Genomic DNA, 24,867 nt, shown 5'->3' on the forward strand with positions numbered 1-24,867 from the left:
TAGGCCTTGCCCTAAAATACACTGACTGACAGAGCAAATGCAACACCGAGAAGGAGTGGTTCGAAAGGGATGAAAGTTGGGGAAAAAACAGAGACGGCACGGACGAATAATTGATGTTTATTTCAAACCGATATGCAGGTTACACAATGCGCACGGCATCGACTCAGTAGGATGTAGGACCACCGCGAGCGGCGATGCACGCAGAAACACGTCGAGGTACAGAGTCAATAAGAGTGCGGATGGTGTCCTGAGGGATGGTTCTCCATTCTCTGTCAACCATTTGCCACACTTGGTCGTCCGTACGAGGCTGGGGCAGAGTTTGCAAACGGCGTCCAATGAGATCCCACACGTGTTCGATTGGTGAGATCCGGAGAGTACGCTGGCCACGGAAGCATCTGTACACCTCGTAGAGCCTGTTGGGAGATGCGAGCAGTGTGTGGGCGGGCATTATCCTGCTGAAACAGAGCATTGGGCAGCCCCTGAAGGTACGGGAGTGCCACCGGCCGCAGCACATGCTGCACGTAGCGGTGGGCATTTAACGTGCCTTGAATACGCACTAGAGGTGATGTGGAATCATACGCAATAGCGCCCCAAACCATGATGCCGCGTTGTCTAGCGGTAGGGCGCTCCACAGTTACTGCCGGATTTGACCTTTCTCCACGCCGACGCCACACTCGTCTGCGGTGACTATCACTGACAGAACAGAAGCGTGACTCATCGGAGAACACGACGTTCCGCCATTCCCTCATCCAAGTCGCTCTAGCCCGGCACCATGCCAGGCGTGCACGTCTATGCTGTGGAGGCAATGGTAGTCTTCTGAGCGGACGCCGGGAGTGCAGGCCTCCTTCAACCAATCGACGGGAAATTGTTCTGGTCGATATTGGAACAGCCAGGGTGTCTTGCATATGCTGAAGAATGGCGGTTGACGTGGCGTGGCGTGCGGGGCTGCCACCGCTTGGCGGCGGATGCGCCGATCCTCGCGTGCTGACGTCACTCGGGCTGCGCCTGGACCCCTCGCACGTGCCACATGTCCCTGCGCCAACCATCTTCGCCACAGGCGCTGCACCCTGGACACATCCCTATGGGTATCGGCTGCGATTTGACGAAGCAACCAATCTGCCCTTCTCAGCCCGATCACCATACCCCTCGTAAAGTCGTCTGTCTGCTGGAAATGCCTCCGTTGACGGCGGCCTGGCATTCTTAGCTATACACGTGTCCTGTGGCACACGACAACACGTTCTACAATGACTGTCGGCTGAGAAATCACGGTACGAAGTGGGCCATTCGCCAACGCCGTGTCCCATTTATCGTTCGCTACGTGCGCAGCACAGCGGCGCATTTCACATCATGAGCATACCTCAGTGACGTCAGTCTACCCTGCAATTGGCATAATGTTCTGACCACTCCTTCTTGGTGTTGCATTTGCTCTGTCAGTCAATGTACCATTTCACTCAGCGTGAATAAAATTATTTATGGCCTAGATTATAGCGACTTGATCCCCAAATTTGTATACTGATTTTTATTAAGATAGGACCACTAATAATATGAATATTTCAGAAGTAAATTTTAGGCCTTCCGTAAACTACCACTTTTCTCAGTCTGAATACAATTATTTATGGCCTAAACTGTAGCGACTTATTCCCCAACTTTGCCAACCGACCGTTAAGATACGACCACAAATAACAAATATTTGAGAATTGAATTTTAGGCCTTCCGCTAAACTACCATTTCACTCAGCGTGAATATTATTTACCGCCTAGAAATACCGACGCATTTCCCGACTTTGAATACCGATTTTCATTAAGATACGACCACCAATAACATAAATATTTGAGAATTACATTTTAGGCCTCCCCTAAACTACCATTTCACTCAGCGTGAATAAAATTATTATTTATACCATGGATTATAGTGACTTATTCACCAACTTTGTTTACCGGTTTTCATTAAGATACGACCACTAATAACATAAATATTTGAGAATTAAATTTAAGGCCTTCCCCTAAACTGCCATTTTCATCAGCGTGATTAAAATAATTTATAGCCTAGATTGTAGCAACTTATTCCCCGACTTTGCATACCGATTTTTAATCAATTCTCTTCAGTCGTTTTCTCGTGATGCGTGTACATACATACATACATACAGACAGACAGACAGACAGACAGACAGACAGACAGACAGACAGACAGACAGACAGACAGACAGACAGACAGACAGACAGACAGACAGACAGACAGACAGAAATTACGGAAAAGAAAAAATGAATTTCCTTTTTACTATGGACATGGCCGATACAGAAATACCATTCTTTTCAAATTCTGAGCAATGTACAGACAAAACTCTTATTTTATATATATAGATAGATAGATAGATAGATAGTATTTTTCAAGAGGACCAATAACATTGGTATTTAAAAATGACATTTTAGGCACCTTCCCCTAAACTACAAATTCATCCAGGATGAATAAAATTGTTTATAGCCTAGACTCTAGTTTCTTATTCCCCGACTCTATATACCGATTTTCATAAAATTATGTTAACCCATTTTCTCGTGGTTCGGCGCTGATATGGACTTAGCAACAAAAATACAAATTCATGAATATCTGTGTTATCATAGCCGGTACGGTAAAAATGTATAAGACATAAATGGTCGGAAATTTTATTCTCTATAACTTTGGTGATGTAGTATTTATCGATACAACTAATAATATACATATTTGAGAATTACATTTAGGCCTTCCCCTAAACTATCATTTCACTCAGCGTAAATAGAATTACTTATAGCTTAAATTGTAGTGGCTCATTTTCCAACTTTGCATACCAATTTTCAATGAAACAGGACCACTAATAACGAAAATAATTAAAAATTAAATTTTAGGCCTTCCCCTAAACTACCATTTCACTCAGCGTGAATAAAATTATTCATAGGCTAGATTGTAGCGACGTATTCCTAGACTTTGCATACCAATTTTTGTGAAGATAGGACTACTAAAAACACAAATATTTGAAAATTAAATTTTAGGCCTTCCCCTAAGCTACCATTTCTATCAGCGTGAATAAAATTATTTACGGCCTAGATTGTAGCGACTTATTTCCCGGGTTTGTATACAGATTTTCATTGAATTTCCTTTGGCCGTTTTCTAGTGATGCGTGTACAGACAGACAGACAGACAGACAGACAGACAGACAGACAGACAGACAGACAGACAGACAGACAGACAGACAGAAATTACGGAAAAGTAAAAAGTGCATTTCCTGGTTACTGTGGACATGTCCGATACAGAAATACCATTCTTTTCAAATTCTAAGCAATGTACAGACAAAACTCTTATTTTATATATATAGAAGTGTCGATATAATTCTTTCTGTCTTTCTTTTTCCCTCAGACTCAGGAAGGGACCTCTCCCGCCTCAAAGGCAGTGTCCTGGAGCGTTAAAGTTTGGGTCGGGGATGAAACTTGGCAGGAGGCCCAGTACCTCGCCCAAGCGGTCTCACCTGTTGTACAGAACATGGGTTTTGTTGAGGATCAGAAGATTGGGAGGGATAGACAAGGAAGAGGGAAGGAAGCGGCCGTTGCCTTCAGTTAGGTGCCATCCTAGCATTTGCCCGGGGGAAAAGTGGGAAACCACGGAAAACCACCCCGAGGATGGCGTAAGAGGGAACCGAACTCAGATCTACTCAGTTGACCTCCCGAGGCTGAGTCCTGGCATTGCTTCCACTTACTTGTTCCAGGCTCCTCACTTTCATCTATCCTATCCGACCTCACTTGGTCAACTCTTGTTCTTTCCCGACCCCGACGGTATTACGTATGGAGGCCTAGGGAGTCCTTCATTTTCATGCCCTTTGTGACCCTTGTCTTCCTTTGGCCGATACCATCTGTTTTCGAAGTGTCGAACCCCTTCCACTTTTTCCCTCTGATTAGTGTTATACAGAGGATGTTGCCTAGTTGTACTTCCTCTTAAAACGATAATCACCACCGAGGCTGAGTGGAAACCGTTGCTGCCCTCGCACCACTTTTCAAATTTCGTTGCAGAGCCGGAAATCGAACCCGGGCGTCCGGGATTGTCAGTTAATTACACTAACCACTACACCACAGACGCCGACAGTGTCTATACACAATATGCCAATAATGACATTTCAAGCAAAACAAGCAAGTATTGGTACAAATTAAGGACGGTATGTTTCAATGATCCATGTCCGACACATTGGATGAATGGTCAGCGTTAAGGCCTTCGGTTCATAGAGTCCCGGGTTCGATTCCCTGCCGAATCGGGGATTTTAATTGCAATGATTACTTATTCTGGCTTGGGAACTGGGTGTTGACCCAACACTTTAATGTTGATATTCACACAACACACTACAGTACCAGCCACCATAGAAACACGCAATAGTGATCTCAGCCTTCTATATAGGGTTGGCGTCAGAAAGGGCATCCAGCTGCAAAGCAGGACTAAATCCACGTGTGCGACACAATTCGTACAGGAACCACACACAGGTGGAAAAGGCCGTAGAAGATGTTTTGAGAGGAAGTTTGACTGAGTAATACAGTAGGATAGAATAGAATGGAATAGAATAGATTGTTGTTGATTTTTTTTTTTTTTTTTTTTTGCTATTGGCTTTACGTCGCACCGACACAGATAGGTCTAATGGCGACGATGGGACAGAAAAGGCCTAGAAATGGGAAGGAAGTGACCGTGGCCTTAATTAAGGTACAGCCCCAGCATTTGCCTGATGTAAAAATAGGAAACCACGCAAAAGCATCTTCAGGGCTGCCGACAGTTGGGTTCGAACCCACCATCTCCCGAATACTGGATACTGGCCTCACTTAAGCGACTGCAGCTATCGAGCTCGGGGAAGAGAATAGAATAGAATACTCCCATCCCCTATTTCCGGATTGTCTGGAACTGCGGAGAGATTAAGAAGGAAATTATTCAATGATGGAAATTATCTAAATCGAACTGTGGGAAAGTATGGGTTAAAATAATTATAATCATCACCGCTATCTATATCTAAGCAAGGAACTGTAGCTACTAATATTCTAAGACTTACCAAAGATAGTTACGTAATTCCCTTCAGTTACAATATCAGTGAAGCCCAAGAAAGCGATATTGCTGAATTGTACTTCCTTTGGTTTTGGAGCTCGCTGGAAAATCCCCTGCAGCACTTTAGCTTCTGTTTCCGAGTTGATGATTGCCAGATGTGCCCGTTCATGCTCGCAGATGTTGTACGCCTCCACCCAGGTCTTTCCTGTGGTGTGCAACTTGTAACGGCCGACCAGGGGGAAGAATTCGTAGTCACTAGCCGGTGCAGCCTTCGCCTTCACTGTAAAAGGAGAAAGGTATCATTGCGATGTCTTACATCTAAAAACTCGTATCTCCCAATGCTTCCTACTTTTGCCAGGCTCCTCCCTTTCTATCCTATCCGACCTCCCTTGGTCAACTCTTGTTCTTCTCTGACGCCGACGGTATTAGAGCAGTCGAAGTCTAGGCCTTCGCGACCCTTGTCTTCCTTTGGCTGATACCTACATTTTTCGAAGTGTCGGATCCTTTCTATTTTTCTCTCTGGTTAGTGTTACATAGAGTCTGGTTGCCCAGTTGTACTTGCTCTTAAAACAATAACCACCACCACCACCACTTACATCTAAAATGTCCCAATGCTCTTCCTATCCATTATTTTCTTTAAGACTGGTCACGCCCCGCAGTCAGATATGTATACGCAGACCATCAGAACAATGTTCGTTGCGTTCATTTTCGTATGCGAATGTGTAAAGGAAAATGGACTTAAAATACACAATATCCCTTCAATATGGTATAGTAATGTTTATTTTACTTTACACATTCGCATAGGAAAATTATTCTGCTGGACTACATATAAATATGTGTCTGGGAGGCGTGACCAGTCTTAAGAAATAAAATGGGTAGGAAGAGTATTGTGACATACGAGGTTACAAGAGCAACCCTCAACCTCCACGGTCTAAAAAAGAACCGTTGGTAAGTTCTCCTTTAAGGCAGAAGGATAAGAAAGGGGCAAATCAAAATGTAGATTTGATCGAAAAATAAACAGAGATATACAAATGAATGGAGGTGGGTGCCGGTAACCTATCTATTATATACAAATATAGCAGCTCACATCTCTTTAGAAAAAATCAGGAAATGATAATGATTATTGTGTTGAGAGGAAGTTTGACTGAGTCTTACAATAGAACACTCCCATCCCCTAGCTCCGGATCTTCTGGAACCGGGAAGAGGGTAATAGTTTATTGTAATCCAAATTATTTTTCATACATGCATGTTTTTCTTGTTACAATTAATTTATTTCTTACTACAGTGAACATTACAATTACGCCTAACCACCACTTACACCCAATCTCTAAATTGTAGCTTAGTATTTCATGTATTTACTTTTTGGTCCCAGACGTTATCTCCCTGTGGGTGAGGGCGGTAGAATTACACCCACGGCAACCCCTGCCTGTCGTAAGAGGTTACTAAAAGATGTCCCAAGGGCGCTGAACTTTGGAGCGTGGGTTGGTGAACACGAAGCCCTTAGCTGAGTCCTGACATTGCTTCCACTTACTTGTGCCAGGCTCCTCACTTTCATCTATCCTATCCGACCTTCCTAGGTCAATTCTTGTTCTTTTCCGACTCCGACGCTTTTAGGTTTGCAAGGCCTAGTGAGTCTTTCATTTTCACGCCCTTCGTGGCCCTTGCCTTTCTTTGGACGATATCTTCATTTTTCGAAGTGGCGGATCCTTTCCCATTTTTCTCTCTGATTAGTGTTACATAGAGGATGGTTAACTAGTTGTACTTCCTCTTAAAACAATAATCAACACCACTCCCAGACGTTAACAGTGTTATACAGTCTAGGGCAGTGGTACGGTATTCAAAAGTTTTGGTAGATTATCCCCAAAATGCAGTTGTTTTACGTTTGTACCCCCGAAGGACAAATATTTTGGGATTATATCAGAAATAAATTATTGTTGCTGGATGCTAAATAATACGAACTATAATAATAATAATAATAATAATAATAATAATAATAATAATAATAATAATAATAATAATAATAATAATATTTACCCGCTCTCCTAGGGTCCCTGCTCGCACTGAGGAATGACACATTTGTAACCAGAAATTTAAGGTCGCATGGCATTCCTGACATCGCCACCGCAGCAACACCAGGAATCAAACCACAAACCACGGTCGTCGGGATGACAGGCAAGCAGCTACGCCGCTACTCCACCCTGTTCCCCAATAACAACAATAATGTGTTGTATATATGTCGTCGCTGGGCAAAGGAAACCGCGCATCTCCTACGGAGTAACGTTTGCCGGAGAACTGTTCCTGGCATTTTCACTGATTAACGACAGCCCATTTATTCAGACATTTAAGTCCTTTATTTCCTTCTAAGGCAAGTATTACTACTAAAATGTTTTAATTCCTTGCCTGAAGCTGGAGGCAGGCCTCTTAGACGGTGACGCCGTCTCTCAGGCCGGGAGATTTGTTACGGTGAAGGTGATGCTCGGACAAGGTGAGGGTACTGGCGGCCGTGGTCTGTATAGGAACTGTCCCGGCATTCGGCTTAGTGACGAAGAACGGATAACCACAGAAAATTATTCTCAGCACAGCCAGCGGTGAGGTCCAGCCCTGTCCGGTCTCCCGAATGCAGAGGCGTAGAGCCACGGTAGAGCCGTGCCCACTTGTGGGCCGAGACCCACTCTGCATCTACCGACATCAGGCATGCGGCAAGCCTTCACAAGACGTGGTTTTCTCATAAGTGGAACTGCGAGGTTTTCATTACTATCGTTTATTTATTTACCGTATGACATTAAATATAAAGCACACAATTACAATTACAAATTCAGGTTACAATTTCACCACCAAACTCTGCAAATAGTCTATACAAGAAGGATTTGGTTGAAGGAAGTATTTTGGGTTACCCTAATAAGCACTCAGGGGGCATTGGTATTGTTCCACTATATGACGAACTGTTTGCTTAGGGGCACCGCAGCTACATTCCGGAGAGGGAAGTTTGCCTCATTTATAGAGGAAGTCAGCGCACTTTCCAGGGCCTGTATGATACGATTCAGGGTTGTCCAGGTTTTGCGAAGTAGCTCAAATCCTTTTGGTATTCTTGTAATACAGGGGAAGTTCTGATACTCAGCTGGAGCCATGAAGTCCCTTCTTGAATTCAATCTTCCTGCAGGCTCAATTAGTCAACCACGATTTTGGCAGTCCTTATTGGTGGATTTCTGGACCGATGTCTGTTGTTCAAGGCGTTGGGTATATCTCCATTAATTGGCAGATTGGAATTCCTACACAGCTTCTGGTACTCACTCAGCAAGGAATTCTTTCTCCGTAGGTGAGGTGGAGGAATATGGCTCAGAACTGGTAACCAAGAAGTGGGGGTAGATTTTATGGTTCCCGATACAATGCGCAAAGTATGATTTATCTGTGTGTCAACCAGTTTTGTGTAACAGCTGTTCAGCCAGACTGGAGAGCAATATCCTGCAGTTGAGAAGACAAGGGCAAGGGATGAAGTTCGTAAGGTCGAAGCAGAAGAACCCCAGGTGGTGCCACACAGTTCGTGGATGGTATTGTTCCATGACTGGAGTTTAGCTTTTGTCATCTTCAGATGTTCCTTGAAGGACAGTGTTCTGTCAAGGGTTACTTCGAGGTATTTTGGGTGTCTGTTGTGAAGAAGTCTAGTGTTCTGGAATTTGACATTAAGTTCACGGTGGGCCAGTTTGTTGTTGAGAAGGAAACATGAGACTTTACTTTTACTCAAACTAGGCCTAAGTCTCCATTTACGAAAGTACTGATCCAAGGTGGCGATATCAGCTGTCAGCGTATCTTCGGTGTTCTCCATAGATTTGCCCTGCGTTGCGAATGCACAGTGATCCGCATAACCAAATACTTTGGAGGCTGTTTTCTGTAAGTCTGATATGTATGAGTTATACAGCAGAGGTGCTAATACCGATCCTTGAGGAAGACCGTTATAAAGTATAATTTCCTTACTTGTCTTGTTTCTCAAAATTACACGAAACCTCCTACTGAACAAAAATAGATTTGAATGCGTTGATTTCGAAACAAAAAAATTAAAAAACAATGTAGAGTAAATAATCAGTTTTACTACCTAGTCATTGACAGATACAAACTGACACTTATTCAGAATTTATAGTTCGGAAATGGGACTCTGTGTAGTGGTAGACAAATAAAGTAAATGAAAACAAGATTTTATTGAAAATGAACAGGCTCAACTGCCCACTGCAAACAGTTAGGAGCCACGATAAATTTGTGTATCCCTGGAGACGACTCCGCGTACCACTGTTTTAGCGCAACTCCCCCTGCGGGTCAGCGCGGCAAAATAACAACCACGGTATCCCTGTCTGTCGTAAGAAGAGACTAAAAGTGTCCCAAGGGGCTCTTAACTTGGGAGCGTGTGTTGGCGACCTCGTCCCCCTGTGGCTGGTCGGTCGTAAGAGGCGACTAAAAGTGGCGCAAGGGGCTCTTAACTTGGGAGCGTGTGTTGGCGACCTCGTCCCTCTGTGGGTGGGGGCAGTAGAATAACAACCACGGTATCCCTGTCTGTCGTAAGAAGAGACTAAAAGTGTCCCAAGGGGCTCTTAACTTGGGAGCGTGTGTTGGCGACCTCGTCCCCCTGTGGCTGGTCGGTCGTAAGAGGCGACTAAAAGTGGCCCAAGGGGCTCTTAACTTGGGAGCGTGTGTTGGCGACCTCGTCCCCCTGTGGGTGGGGGCCGTAGAATAACAACCACGGTATCCCCTGCCTGTCGTAAGAGGCGACTAAAAGTAGCTCAAGGGGCTCTTAACTTGGGAGCGTGTGTTGGCGACCTCGTCCCCCTGTGGGTGGGGGAAGTAGAATAACACTCACGGTATCCCCTGCCTGTCGTAAGAGGTGACTAAATGGGGCCCCAAGAGCTCTGAAATTTGGAGCGTTGTCTGGCGACCACGGTTCCCTTAGCTGAGTTCTGGCATTGCTTCCACTTACTTGTGCCTGGCTCCTCACTTTCATCCATCATATCCGAACTCTCTTGGTCAAGTCTTGTTCTTTTCTGACCCCGACGGTATTACGTATGGAGACCTAGGGAGTCTTTCATTTTCACTTCCTTTGTGGCCCATGTCCGCCCTTAGCCGATACCTCCATTCTTCGAAGTGTCGGACCCCTTCCATTGTTTTTTTTTTTTCTGATTAGTGTTATATAGAGGAAGGTTGCCCAGTTGTCCTTCCTCTTAAAACAATAATCACCAGCACGGCCACCTAAGCTGAGTCCTGGCATTGCTTCCACTTACTTGTGCCAGGCTCCTTACTTTCATCTCTCCTATCCGCCCTCCCTTGTTCAACTCATGTTCTTTTCCGACCCCGACGCTATTAGGTTTCCGAGGGCTAGAGAATGTTTCATTTTCTCGCCCTTCGTGGCCCTTGTCTTCCTTTGGCCGATACCTTCATTCTTCGAAGTGTCATACCCCTTCCATTTCTTCCCTCAGATTAGTGTTATATAGAGAATGGTTGCCCAGTTGTACTTCCTCTTAAAACAATAATCACCACCACTACCATTCTACGGAACTCCAGCAGATGACATGACAACATTCCAATGACGATGGATGAATTAATAAATGAAATGAATTCATGCATGCATTAAAAAAGTAGTTTGTCTCCCAGACACGGATAACCAGGCCGGGGTAGCCTTTAACGAGAAAATATTCTTCGCTTCTATCAGTATCAACCTGGTCTAAAGAAGCAGCTCGTCAAGACATCCTCAGTGTTGGAGCTCTCGAGGCCTAGGCAGTCATTCATTTTCACGCCTTTCGTGGCCATTGTCTTTTCTTAGCCGATATCTTAATTTTTCAAATCCTCGGATCTCTTCCATTTTAAATATTGAAACATTTCTTTGCAGACAAAGTAGGGGTCCCCATACTTCGAAAAACGTACAATTAGGCAATTTCCTCAAATGGCCCCGGAAGGTTTCAATTTGTGAGTCTTTGGATAACTCTATCAAACTAAAAAATCAGTAAATTCAGATCCCTTCCGGCCTAAACTCGCTTGTTTCTTTACTCCTTTTCATTTTGATCCGAATTCCAGCCAAATTAACTTATTTACAAAATTATTTGTGTAATGTGTTCCTTGGTTCAAGCCACCTGTGGGTGGGGGTGGTAGAATAACAGCCACGGAATCTCCTGCCTTTCGTAAGAGGCGACTAAACGGGATCCCAGGGGCTCTTAACTTGGGAGCGTGGGTTGGCAACCACAGGGCCCTTATCTGAGTCCTGGCATTGCTTCGACTTACTTGTGCCAAGCTCCTCACTTTCATCTATCATATGTGACCTCGATACCTACGGAATGCCCTTCTTAAGAGGCCGGCCGAGTGGAGGAGAAGAACGAACCCCGCTGCAAACCAATCTTAGGACTGACTAGCTGATGTACCCTACACTATATACAGAGTTCTAAATGAAGTTCTTTTCTTGCTATTGGCTTTACGTCGCACCAGCACAGATAGGTCTTATGGCGAAGATGGAAAAGGAAAGTGCTAGGACTGGGAAGGAAGCGGCCCTGACCTTAATTAAGATACAGCCCCAGCATTTGCCTGGTGTGAAAATGGGTAACCACGGAAAACAATATTCAAGGCTTCCGACCGTGGGATTCCAACCCACTATCTCCCAGATGCAAGCTCACAGCCGCGTGCCCTTAACCGCACGGCCAGCTCGCCTGGTACAGTGGGGCTCGAACCCACTATCTCCCGAATACTGGATGCTGGCCGCACTTACGCGACTGCAGCTATCGAGCTCGGTCTAAATGAAGTACTGTACACGTTGTGAGTAAGAATTTATTACATAACATAGCTCTTAGTTTTACCAGAGAAACACGAAGGGAAGGCCATATATCGTTTATCATGTGAAGATCGTTTTGGGAGTTTTCATTGTATTGGCTGCTGCCACTCACAATTCATTTGGACATATTTCATTATAATGGCGTAACGATAATACTTAGCGAGTCAAGAGAATCAAAGAAGAGAACAAAAGAAGACAATTTACAATGGCTTATTCCAAATAAAATAAGACTATGACGTCAGCATTCTTGTTAGCATTCAACGTTAACCGACTGTAATGTCGTGGTTAAAAGCAATGCTCTCATACGAAGTGCTGGATCAAGTTAGATACGGCACACTCACTTTTCACCAACAGCACTGTACTACGCTGCCGTTCAAACCGTGCCAAGTTTCAGAACCGAAAGGATCCATCACAAGCAGCGCTGATCACTGCTCTTTTGCTGTCCGTTTCGTGAGCAACCTCCCCATTCCTATAACTACAGTATAACATGCAGGGACAGAATGTCTGGAATACTGTGATGAACCGGTGTGTCACATATCAGTAGTTATCATACCATGTATGAACCAGAGGAATGCCATGCTATAAAAGGAAAGTTACCTAACTCCCCAGTTACTTCCCGCTAATATTTAGGCAGGGTAGCTAACTCCAAATACAGTAGAGACAATACGCGACACTTCCGGATTTAGCCTTGTTAAATTGGGAGACAATTCGGAAGTGGCGCTCCTAGTGGCTTGACCTGAAAATTCGCGCTAAATTCAAATATCAATGGAAATGTATATACGGAAATGGATAAATAAATTACGTCTAGAAAGAAAGTGTTACTAAGATATTAACTTCAAAGTTGCTAAAGCAATTCTGGATAAATGAATGAAGAATTAAAGAATTTAAAGACTGAAATTAGACATATAATCAAGATGTGAAATGGACTGCTGTGAAAGGGCTTGATCTTTCATTTATGTATTACCTTTTTAGCTTTAGAATTCCTGCCTGAACGTTCACGGCTAGATTTTTTTTCCTCATTTAAAAGCGTCGTATCATCATATTAAAACACTTGTCAACAAAAATATCAGCGCATTCCTTACAAACATGATTCAATGAATTTACATTTAAGAGCTGGGCAATTTTCCTTTTAACTTGAAGCCTACTAACAGAAAGAAAATCCATAAATATAGCCTCAAAAACATTCAAACTTTCCCTGTAAGCAATACTTGCCATAATGCCATTACATTAGGGTAAAGCAAATTTGCGTCATCATATTGTTTCAACAAAATATGTACATTTATAAATCACCCATATTTTCTTTAGTGCTTGACAACGCATTACGGCATTCCAAATGGGGTAACTTGGAACACAACCAGCCACACTCATATGCATATTATTTTCCTGAATTAAATCAAACCCACAGATCACACCTACAACAACACATCGGTATTGAAGGTTAACTGCTGCACTATACGTATACAATAAAATAAGCTTATTATATTTTAAGCCAGTTAAAATGTGGGTAGCGCAGGTCAGATGTTTAGGAAGTACTATAAAAATCTCGTTGTAACTGGAAGAATATATATGCAAACACAATATTTACTTACATTTTCTTGTCACGAGGGAAACGGAAGAAAGACCGCGAATCCTTCTGCACTTCATAGTTATTGCAGCCAAACACAGCACATATCTTTCCACTCATACTGAGAGGAGATATAAAGGAATGACACACGCTACTATTTACTTATGTCAACTTAATGCAAACGCATAAATAACGCCAAAAACTTCACAAACAAATGCACGTGCTCTTATGACAGAATCAGTAACTCTCAGGTCACTCCCCTAGAGAGAGCTCTAATCGCTGTCCCTCGATATCTCGCAGAGTGTCGCGTATTGTCTCTACTGTATTTGACGAAGATGAGGAGATGATGGTCTGTGGCCAGTTAGCTACGTCGTGCACGTTCCAAGCTCCGTAGACCATAGGCAGGGGAAAGTATGCCCCATTGGAACGATAACAACTTGCGATGGCGTGTACAGTATGTATGTAGCTGCGCGAACTCCCCTCCTTCGAAGCAATTCACAATATAAAGTTTATTCACTGCCTCGAGATGTATTCCAGCGACGAGTATGTGGATATGTTACTTATCTATGGAGAAGCTAGGCAGAATGCATACCAGGCACAACACCTGTACCAAGAACGCTATCCGGATAGACGACATCCGACGGGCATGACATTTCGGAGTGTAAAGACGCCTGCAGGATACTACATCTCTGAGAAGAACGCGGCCTGTTTGAGATCATCCCGTGACGTCTGTTGACAATGAAGAGGTCGTGTTTGACGCTATTCGGTGGAACCCTTATACTAACACACGGGCCATTGCACAGGAGACGAACATCAGCCGAGCGTCTGTTTTGCGGATATTGCATACCCACCGGTTTCACCTGTACCTTCTGCACTTACACCAGGAGCTCCATGGTCATGATTTCGATGCTCGGGTGGCGTTCTGTCAAAGGATCCTACAGCATGTTGACACTGATCCTGCTTTTCTAGCTATTCTCTTATTTAGGGACGAAGCACGATTCCTCAACAATGGAACCGTTAATCTCCATAATATGCATTACTGGAGTGTGAATAATCCCCATTGGGTGCGACAGACAGCTTTTCATGTACAGTGGGGCGTGAATGAATGGTGTGGAATCATGGGTAATCATCTCATCGGTCCCCATATTTTGAGGGCCATCTGAGCAGCCAACGCTATCTGCGGTTTATCCAAGGAGAACTAACACCGTTTTTGGAACATGTGACACTCCTTGACCGATGCAGGATTTGGTTTCAACATGACGGAGCTCTACCGCACGTGGCAGTGGTCGTCCGGAACCGTCTCCATGCGACGTATCCTGATAAATGGATAGGAAGGGAAGGACCTGTCCCCTGGCCCGCCAGATCGCCCGATCTTGTGCCCCTGGATTTATTTTATGTGGGGCCATGTACAACAACTGGTGTATGCACAGGAGCCGGCCAGTCTTTGTCACCTTAGACAGCTCGTCACCGAGGCATGCCGATCCGTTTCGCCAACGGGCCAGATAGTCCTTACAACATCGCGCGCAGCTCTGTATCGACCACGGAGGTCGTCAGTTTTAGCAGGTGTTGCGTTAAACGACGTGGATAACTGAAATCCTGTCATATGTTTCCTAGCCTTTATCAACCTAGCTCCATACTAACGGCCCTTTTCAGGGCCAAATGAACAACTCAGTATGTGTAAAACACCAGAATTAACTATACAACCTTGCCACAACCCAGACAACTGGCTTAAAATAACACTTGCATCGGACGTGAATCTTCTAACCCTTGAGCATTGTCAACTATCACAATCCTACCGCATGCTAGCCATGTGAGTTACTGGGACACTTGACCTACGGCACCCACTTTCCAGTCTATACAGTTCCGTACTCCCAGTCTGTGGGTCCACCTCCTGTATTAAAGTACGTGTTCTGCGTATCTGTACTCGTTTTACGAATTCATTCGAGGTACCCATAATGAATTAATAGCGGCGCTCACTATTCCTGCTGTCTTCTAGCCCGTAAACACACATCACGTCACCGGTTTAAGGACAGGGACCGATGTCTTTGAGAATTGTACTAAATATGAAAGTGTGCATAAAACTGGATCACAAGGGGCTGGTGAACCAACCGGTATACTGGGGAACCCAAATAATGCACATAACGTAAAGATCCTTGAAATTTACTTCTATGAACACCAAATAACTTAAAATTTCTCCTTGTGATCGATAAGGCTCTCCGCTACCTGTGTCATCACCAAGGCCTGGATTCTGATGACATCTTGTCTTATAAATGGTTCACCACACACATGTCCGAATCATTGGCTCAATGGTCAGCGTACTGGCCTTCGGTTCAGAGGGTCCCCATTTCGATTCACGCCGGGTCGGGGATTCTAACCTTTATCGGTTAATTCCAATGGCCCGGGGGCTGGTGTTGTGCTGTCCCAAACATCCCTGCAACTCATACACCATATCCTCCTGTGGGTGGGGGCGGTAGAATATCACCCACGGTATCCCATGCCTGCCGTAAGAGGCGACTAAAAGTGGACACAGAGGATCTGAACTTTGGAGCGTGGGTTGGCGACCACGGGGCACTTAGCTGAATTCTGGCATTGTTTCCACTTACTAGTGCCAGGTTCCTTACTTGCATCTATCCTATCCGACCGCTCTTGGTCAACTCTTGTTTTTTCCGACCCCGACGCTATTAGGCTTGCGAAGGCTAGGTAGTCTTTCATTTTCACGCCCTTCATGGTCATTGTCTTTATTTGACCGATATCTTTGTTTTCGAAATGTCGGATCCCTTCTATCTTTTCCCTCTGATTAGTGTTACATAGAGGATGGTTGCCTAGTTTTTCTTCTTCAACAATAATCATCACCACGATCACCATCATACACCACACGTAACACTTTCCTCAAGCACAGTAACACACAGTTATCTACAAATGGCAGATGCCGCCAACCTTCATTGGAGGGTCTGCCTTACAAGAGCTGACTCGGCTATAAATCTCTCTCTTTTAGTCCAACCCTTCGTAAGGGTGTAGTGGCATCACGCGACAATCCTTTTGGTGATCTTCCTCCACGAGTCTCTGCTTTGGGCATGGTGACTTGCTTGCCGTAACCTCATCCTGGTCAAGTTCTTGATCTAGTCCATCCATCGTAACGGCGCACGTCCTCTAGGTCTTCGGCCTTCGACTTTTCCCTCTATGATAAGTATTTCCATTGCCTCCTGTCTTCTGGCAATATGACCAAAATGTCTAACTTGTTTTTGGTTGATAAGGGTCGACAGTCTTGTTGTGATGCCGAGCTGTTGCAGGATCGATTCATTACTACGGTGTGCTGTCCATGGTATTCGCAGTAATCTCCTGTAGCTCCACATTTCTAGAGCATCAATCCTGCGGCGATCCGCCGTCTTCATCGTCCAAGTTTCTGCCGCATAGATCGCGATAGGGAAGATCAGAGTTCGAATGAGGGTGATTTTTGTCTTATAAGTGATGGAGGTGTCCTTCCAGATGCGAGAAAGTTTTGCTGTTGAATTTCTCGCAATTGCAATGCGCTTGCGAATCTCAGGTTCACAGTCTCCAGTATTTGTGACAATAGATCCCAGATACTCGAAGCGACTGACAACCTCATAATCCGCAATTCTTGTTATGGCAGGTCTGTTGTTATTAAAACGGTCTACAATCATCACTTTGGTCTTTTTGTTGTTGATTTCAAGACCATATTCTCTGCTTGGCTCGCCTAACCTCCGCATGATGGCTTCTAGTTCATGATCATCTGTTGCAATTATCACAGTGTCATCCGCATATCTGAGATTGTTAATTTTCCTGCCACCAATTGCGATGCCGTCACTCGAGTCCTCGAGAATATCCCTCATAATGTACTCACTGTGTACATTAAATAGGAGGAGGGAAAGAATGCAACCTTGTCCGCACTCCAGCACTAGCAGATGTCTGAGAAGTCGCCATTAACTCTCACTGTCGTGGTGTTCGAAGAGTACAATTGTTGAATCAGGTACACTAAATGTCTCGGCGTCCCCATCTCAATTAGTATCGGGTAGAAATAGCCACGCGAAATTAATTAACCTCAGATATCGCTAACTTATATACAAATACTGTTCATGACACGCATACTTCTCATTTTTTCATTTTTCTGCGTATTTTATTTTTAGGTCATTTTCCCGCTCTTGTACTCATTATTAGGTCACTTTTATGCAATTTATTAGAATATTTTATACGTTTTGAGTCATTTTCTCACTTTCTTGGGCCAGGCTCCTCACATTTATCTATCTTATCCGACCTCCCTCGGACAGCTCTAGTTCTTTTTGGACCCCGAAGCTATTAGGTTTGCGAGGGCTAGGTTTCTTTCATTTTCACGCCCTGCGTGACCCTTGTCTTTCTTTGGCCGATACCTTCATTTTTCGGAGTGTCGAACAAGTTCCATTTTTCCTGTCTGATTAGTGTTATATATAGGATGGTTGCCTAGTTTAACTTCCTATTAAAACAATAATCAACACCACCATCTCAATGAAACAGCGATCAAACCAGTTCCAGTGTAGGGCAGAGAGTCATGGGTACTGACTGAGGCTATGGAGAAGAAACCGAATGTCTTGGAAAGGAAAGCGTTGAGGAAGATATTCGGGCCAGTGAGAGTTGGAGAGATATGGAGGGTTAGAACCAACGAAGAAATAAGTCTCTTGTATTAAGAACCTGACATGGTGGCCTCAGTCAAAATTGGAAGAATAAGATGGTTAGCGCATATACAACGGATGGAAGAAGACATATACCCAAAGAAGGCTCTAACAGGACATTCTGAGACGCCGACCCTGTGTGATATCGCTGGATGAGATGGAGGCGGACTTGAGAGCTACTGGAGTCAGGAGATGGCGTGGATGTGCAGAAGATCTAGTCTATTGGAAATCTGTGATCAAGGAGGCCAAGGTTCTCAGAGGATCACAGCGCTATGAAGGAAAAAAAAATAGGGACCTCAATTGTTTCCTATTTACTTCATTGCTGATTTTGTCCTTCCCAGTAGTTGGTTCATACTGTAGTTCTAATGAATGTCTTATATTTTGCCTGAATTCTGCTAAGTTTTAAACCATTAGGCTATGTCAGGAACTGGTATGAAGTAGGAGTGGTACATGATTGTTCTGACTTTTTGTGGTATCACCCAAATATAACTATAAAATTTGTCACAAATGGAACATAATAATTGCTTTTACACATATCAAGTGAAAAATCTGCGGCAAATTAAGAAATATTTGATTTTTGGAGAATATTATGTATACGTACTTTACCACTTTACAAGTACATTTGGTGTTGCGCTCACAGTGACACATGTATGTCTTTTGTCTTACACTTTCAACAATTTCGTGTGTGATATCTGTGTTCACTGAAGTTCTTTGCTTTCGTTTCATTGCTTCACTTGTCAATGACATCATTTCATGAATTGTATCGCGATATGCAACATTTAATAGGCGACAAAGTGGTATGGCCAATGTACATAAGAAAAATTCAGTGGACTAGTGATTTAATGGTCCAGGGATCATGCTATTTTTCTGTTGACCTCCATTTTGCTGTTTGAACTGGCCGCTCGAGTCAAGACCAACTACAATCCTCAGACCTCAAGGCAGGTTTCGATTAATGGCAATATGGCCGTGGGTGCGGGCCAGGCGTAGGTTAAATGTGATTGTGGATACGAGTTTAAAGCAATAATTGTGAAATAGGTATTTCGAGTGGGCATATGATCGTACTTCGTGATTTTAATAATAAATCTTTATTGCAACCAATGGTCAAATAAAAGAATAGAATACATAGCACTATTCACTACAGAGACTTTTCAGAGAGTAGGCTCTCTTTGGGCACTCCAAAGCGTGGTAACGACCACAAAGTCTATTGCACCATCGACATACACAGTCACAATTCGGATCGTGAAAGCGGAGAGTAGCACAAACCTTGTGGTGAAATCCGTGGACCGCTGCACGGGTCACCGCGTGTCTCATTTCAAAACAACTTTGTTGCCAGTCAGTTGTAGTCATTGCGTCGGTTGTGTAGAAGTCACTCCATATTTCGGTCTTTTTAAATTTCAACTTACGCAGGAAGTCTTGGTATTCTGTCGTCGATTGCACGGTCATAGAAAACCGTAGGTCTTCGATGAAAAACAGTTCTCTTGTCAGTTCGTAAACAAGTCTCGAAGGCGTGTATTTGGACACACAAAGGATTCGTTTAAGGAAGGTAGCTTTAACCCTTTCTAATTCCTTTAGGTCTTTCTTTTTCAAGAAGGTCCATATTAGTTCTAAACCGTAAGTTGCAATTGGAGTAATCTTTAGATGAAACAGTTTCATTGCTGTTTCAATACTGATACGGAAGTATTTGTGTCTCCAGTCGCTTTTACGTGGAAGCTTAAAATCCCTGTAGGTTAATTATTTCGTGTTTCAACGCGGTACCGTACAGGTTATGTGTTTGTTTATCATTGTGTTTGAGAGGTGGTGTTCTAATTATTGGCGTTTACTTAGAATGTAGTGTGCTGTATTGTGTGCCTCTCTGCAGGTCAAATTACGGAAATTCTTCGCGTATGTCTGCCCTCTCCATTTCGAGAGAAATGGATTCGGTGCATTGATAGGGAAAATTTTGCTGTAAAAAATGAACTTGTCTTGTGCATCAAATATTTTACTCTAAGGTCATTGTCCGCAAAGATATTATATTTCCCGTTGAGAATAGTGAACCTATTCGCTTCCCTAGGAAATATCTTAAATTGTCCATTGAGACCTGTCTCTCGCATAACATTTATTTACCTCGAGGAAGAAGGTGCCCTAAAAAGCATGAACAGCAACTGCCATTGAGAGACGAAGTAGCATTTAAACATTGGTGTGAAGATGATACAGATATTTTCAGCCTTTTAAGACAAAAATATGAGTCCATTCAACGTGATTGCGAAATATTATAATGTTCTCGAGACCTACAGTAGACATTCCATCAATATGAAAGTGACGAGTGACCTAGAAGTGCAAGTGTATTTTAAAATTATTGCATTAATAGCAGAAAAATTAAAGTTGATATTAGGATGTTACGGGCAAGGCAACCTCAATTGTGAGAGATAGAGACAATGTGAAATTCTGGTAAGTCACCTTGGTAATTACAGAGAGAGTAGTATTGAAATAAATGACATAATCTTTATTTTGGGGAACTTTCTGAAAATAGAGCCCTTGTTTTAGCCTTGTATTAACCTTTGAAAGTAACATTAATTGTTCAAGTGATGTGTGGAAGTGTGATGTTTCTTCGTCAAAAATTATAAAGGACTGTGTAAAAATTCTGGCCAGTAATTTTATCAACAATTATACGATCTCAAATGAAAAATTGCCAAGAAACTTCAAAAGAGGAGTTGTAGGATGTGTGTAGTGCTAGTTTTAGTCAACTTCAATATTTTGGTGAATGATGCATAATAGGATAATGGGTCACAGTGTTAATGTTCGGAAAACTACTTATTTGTTTGGTGCTGTGTCGATTTTTTCTAAAGTCCGTATTCGTGTTTTCAACGAAGTGACATTTGTTAGGCGTTGATAACTTGTTGTTTATTGTAATGCTTTTTTCTATTGCCAGTTATTCAACGTCACACTAACACATCATAAGTTCTCGGTGACGGAAGGATAGGAAAGAGGTAGGTTTTTTTTTTTTTTTTTTTTTTTTTTTTGCTAGGGGCTTTACGTCGCACCGACACAGATAGGTCTTATGGCGACGATGGGATAGGAAAGGCCTAGGAGTTGGAAGGAAGCGGCCGTGGCCTTAATTAAGGTACAGCCCCAGCATTTGCCTGGTGTGAAAATGGGAAACCACGGAAAACCATCTTCAGGGCTGCCGATAGTGGGATTCGAACCTACTATCTCCCGGATGCAAGCTCACAGCCGCGCGCCTCTACGCGCACGGCCAACTCGCCCGGTGAAAGAGGTAGGAGTGGGAAGGAAGCGGTCGTGGTCTTAATTAAAGTACAGCCTCAGCATTCGCCTGGTGTGAAAATGCGAAGCCACGGGACAGCATCTTCAGGGCTACAACGATGGGATTCGAACCCCTCCCATCTTCCGAATGCAAGGTCACGGCTACTCAACCCTGACCGCGCGGCCCTGAAGATGGTTTTCAGTGGTTTCACATTTTCAAACCAGGCAAATGCCGGGGCTGTACCTTAATTAAGGTTGCGGCCGCTACCTTCCCACTCGTAGCCCTTTCCTTCCATCCATCGCCAAAACCTTTCGATGTGATAGTGGACGTTAAACAAGAAAAAAATCCTCTAGATAAAGAGCACGTAAAATTACTATTTCTCTTTTACGTATCAAATGCTGTTTTTTTAAAATCCTTCAATAAATATTTTCGTACTGCAATATTCTCACGACCATTATTAGGTTACTCCTCGCCACGTCAGCTTTGGCCTGGTACGGCAGCCATGTTTTTTCTGTATTGTGGTCTGAGTATTGTAGTTGCTCTTGCTCTAGTCATATGGACAAAGATAATGAGAATCTACAGACATAGCACTCCCATTCCACGGTGCTAGCCCTGGACCTGAAGAAACTAACAAAAGACGGCACCAGCAGCGGAGTACGACATAAACCAGTCCTGTCTACAAGCCTTAAGTATGTTTTCATATTTATCAAATAACAATGGTATTTCTTAATTTGCCGCAGATTTTTCACTTGATATGTGTAAAAGCAATGGTTATGTTCCATTTTTGACAAATTTTATAGTGATAGTGATACCAATGCGCATCGTACCCTTTGTGGTATTTTATTGTCTCTGAGTAGGTTTCTGACTTCATTGTAGAAGTTTCATACTTTCTCAGTCCTACTCTGTCCTGCATGATAGTGTTGTCTTACAAGAGGTACTTGAAGTGAGAAACTGATTCTAATATGTTTCCTTCCAAACAGAGGTTTGAGTTTCTTCCCTTCTGTTGCTGTAACAATTCTGGTATAACATCATTATTTCGTCAGTCAGGCACTTTTGCATCTTGAGTACTTCAGGACATTCCCAGATTTTATTCCGAAGGACACTGTAGTAGACCTTTTCAATGTCCAAAAATGGATTCACAAAATCATTTCCATGTTCCCAGTATTTTTCTCTAAGTATCCTTAAGGCAAAACAGAGATCCACAGTAATTCGATCTTTCCTGAACCAGTGTTGTTCCTCCTCAAGCAAAGCCTGCCTTCCCAAGTATCGTCTCGATGATCTATTCCAGTGTCTTAAGGGTGTGTAATATCAGCGTTATGCTTCTATAGTTTCCACATTCCATCTGTTGCCATTTTTAAACAGTGGGGTCATGTTTTCTTTTGTCCAATCTTTTCGTTTTTGTTTTCTTCCTAGACCATTGAGAGCATTTTATACAGCCAATTTAAGCCTGGTATTCCATCGTTGATAGCCGACGAGTTTCAATTTCGCATGCTCTTTAGTGCTATTTCGACTTCAAGCCATGTTAATGTGGTTGGTTTTTATGGATCTCATCTATTGTACAGTTGTTAGTGATGGTGTTGTCTTCATTTTCATTTCATCTCTTATTCCTTACTCTGTTCTTATCAAACTGCCATCATTTGTATCCAGCGCAAGGATGTTTCCATACTCACTTCTTTACTTTTTACTATTTTGTATAGTGACATTCCACTTCCTCGGCAGTCTTCCTCTATCCTGATAGTAAAGTCATCCCAGCACTTATTCTTTCCTTTTCGGATTGGTCGTTTAACAGCTAAATTCTTGTTCGGGTATTACTGTGCTTGCTCTTCTATTTCTAATTCATTTCTTTTACCATCCATTTTTCATGTGAACTAATTTTCTCAACTAACGTCTGAAGAAGAATTCCACCTCCCATTATTTAATGTTCATAGCTTGTTCATGGAAAACAAATACAAACTAGTTCAACGTCTAAGTACTTCATTAAAAGATTAATACATGTTTGGTTCCTAAAGTATGGAAGATCTTCAGCTAAAAAATGTTAATGGGAAAATTAGCACTTGTAATTTAAAACACTGATGGCAATAATGAGGTTGAAAATGTTTGTATGTTATGCTTAAACACATAAAATATGTCGATGTTTATGTCCATGAGAAAATCTGCGTCCATGAGTAAGACGTGTTTGTAGAAAATGATATTCTTTCTTCAAAACGTAAGCTGGAACTATTGCTGTTGTTACTATATATCGCCATCGGCTTTAACTCGTTTCCGAGAAATTAACCTATTCCAGCATGGAATAACCATCCACACAGATTGCACAGAATTGTTGGAGGAGGGCGTGGTTGTGCTGCACGGAGTTTCTGTGCTTCTGTCCTGGCCTCTTCACATCTGCGTCATTCCCCTTCAAACAGATTGAAAGCAGCAGGGATGGTCCGGCGTCAGACTGAACGATCTTGAGTAAGCGTGCCCCAGGTTTGTGGATTGAGACCTGTCATCTTCATAGTGTGCTTACGCTGGTCCTTGTAAGCATCTCATAGGGGCTCTACGAGGTCTAGTGCTGGAACAAAGTTCACCATACAGGATTTGGCATGGAAATCTGGTATCACTCATCCAACGGACACGGCCAATCCATCTAAGCTGATGACCAATGATGGACAATTTTATGCTCTTGGCATGCACTTTCAGGGGATACCTGGCCGAGGCGGTAAAGGCGTGCTCGGTTCGCCCGGAAGGACGTGGGTTCGAATCCCCGTCAGGAAGTCGTGACCTTGGAATGTTAACGTTCTATCTGCCATTTCTATTATTTGGAGAAACTTGCATTTGAAAATTCAAAACATCATAATATTGTTCAGTTTTAACAAAAACACTTAAAATTTTCTGAATTACCTGATACACACACTAGACACAAAAGCACGGTGTCAGAAAATCAATATCGTTTCAATTTTACCGTAAACTGAAAGCGTAAAAATGCAGTTAGAACCTTGTCTGCTCAAGATAACGTTAAATCGTACGTTGACAGGGTTCTATGTGCTCTTAGAACCTTGTCTTGTTACATTTCACAGGATTATTACTTTATAATGCCTTGTTTGCTATCGTATACAATGGAATATTTCAGATAAAATTTGCATCTTCACCTGTTATTACATTTTATACGTTAAATATTTCAATTTTTCATTGGGATGAAGTAATTAAAACGAGAAAACCGGTTAATTAATGTCAGAAATTTCAACTTATTATGTTTATTACAAAAAGTATACAATATACCCATGTTGTTTTGTTGTTTGAGTTATCAGTCCACAGACTGGTTTGATGCAGCCCTCCATGTCATCCTATCTTGTGCAAACCAATTCATTTCGGCGTAACTATTGCATCCTACATCTGCTCTAATCTGCTTGTCATATTCATACCTTGGTCTACCCCTACCGTTCTTACCACTTACACTTCCTTCAAAAACCAACTGAACAAGTCCTGGGTGCCTTAAGATGTGTCGTATCATTCTATCTCTTCTTCTCGTCAAATTTAGCCAAATCGATCTCCTCTCCCCGATTCAATTCAGTATCTC

At 42.9% G+C, this 24,867-nt stretch overlaps 1 protein-coding gene across 1 annotated transcript in view; it reads right to left on the reverse strand.

Annotated features, from left to right (window-relative positions):
* LOC136877219 (hemolymph lipopolysaccharide-binding protein) overlaps positions 1-24,867 on the reverse strand; it is a 94,553-nt gene that overhangs the window by 14,618 nt on the left and 55,068 nt on the right. The window contains exon 4 of the mRNA XM_067151068.2: positions 5,051-5,323. Coding sequence (XP_067007169.2) covers positions 5,051-5,323 — 273 coding nt within the window. The remainder of the gene's footprint in view (positions 1-5,050; positions 5,324-24,867) is intronic.

Source organism: Anabrus simplex, chromosome 7, assembly GCF_040414725.1.
Source record: "Anabrus simplex isolate iqAnaSimp1 chromosome 7, ASM4041472v1, whole genome shotgun sequence".
In the NCBI taxonomy this organism is placed as follows: domain Eukaryota; kingdom Metazoa; phylum Arthropoda; class Insecta; order Orthoptera; family Tettigoniidae; genus Anabrus; species Anabrus simplex.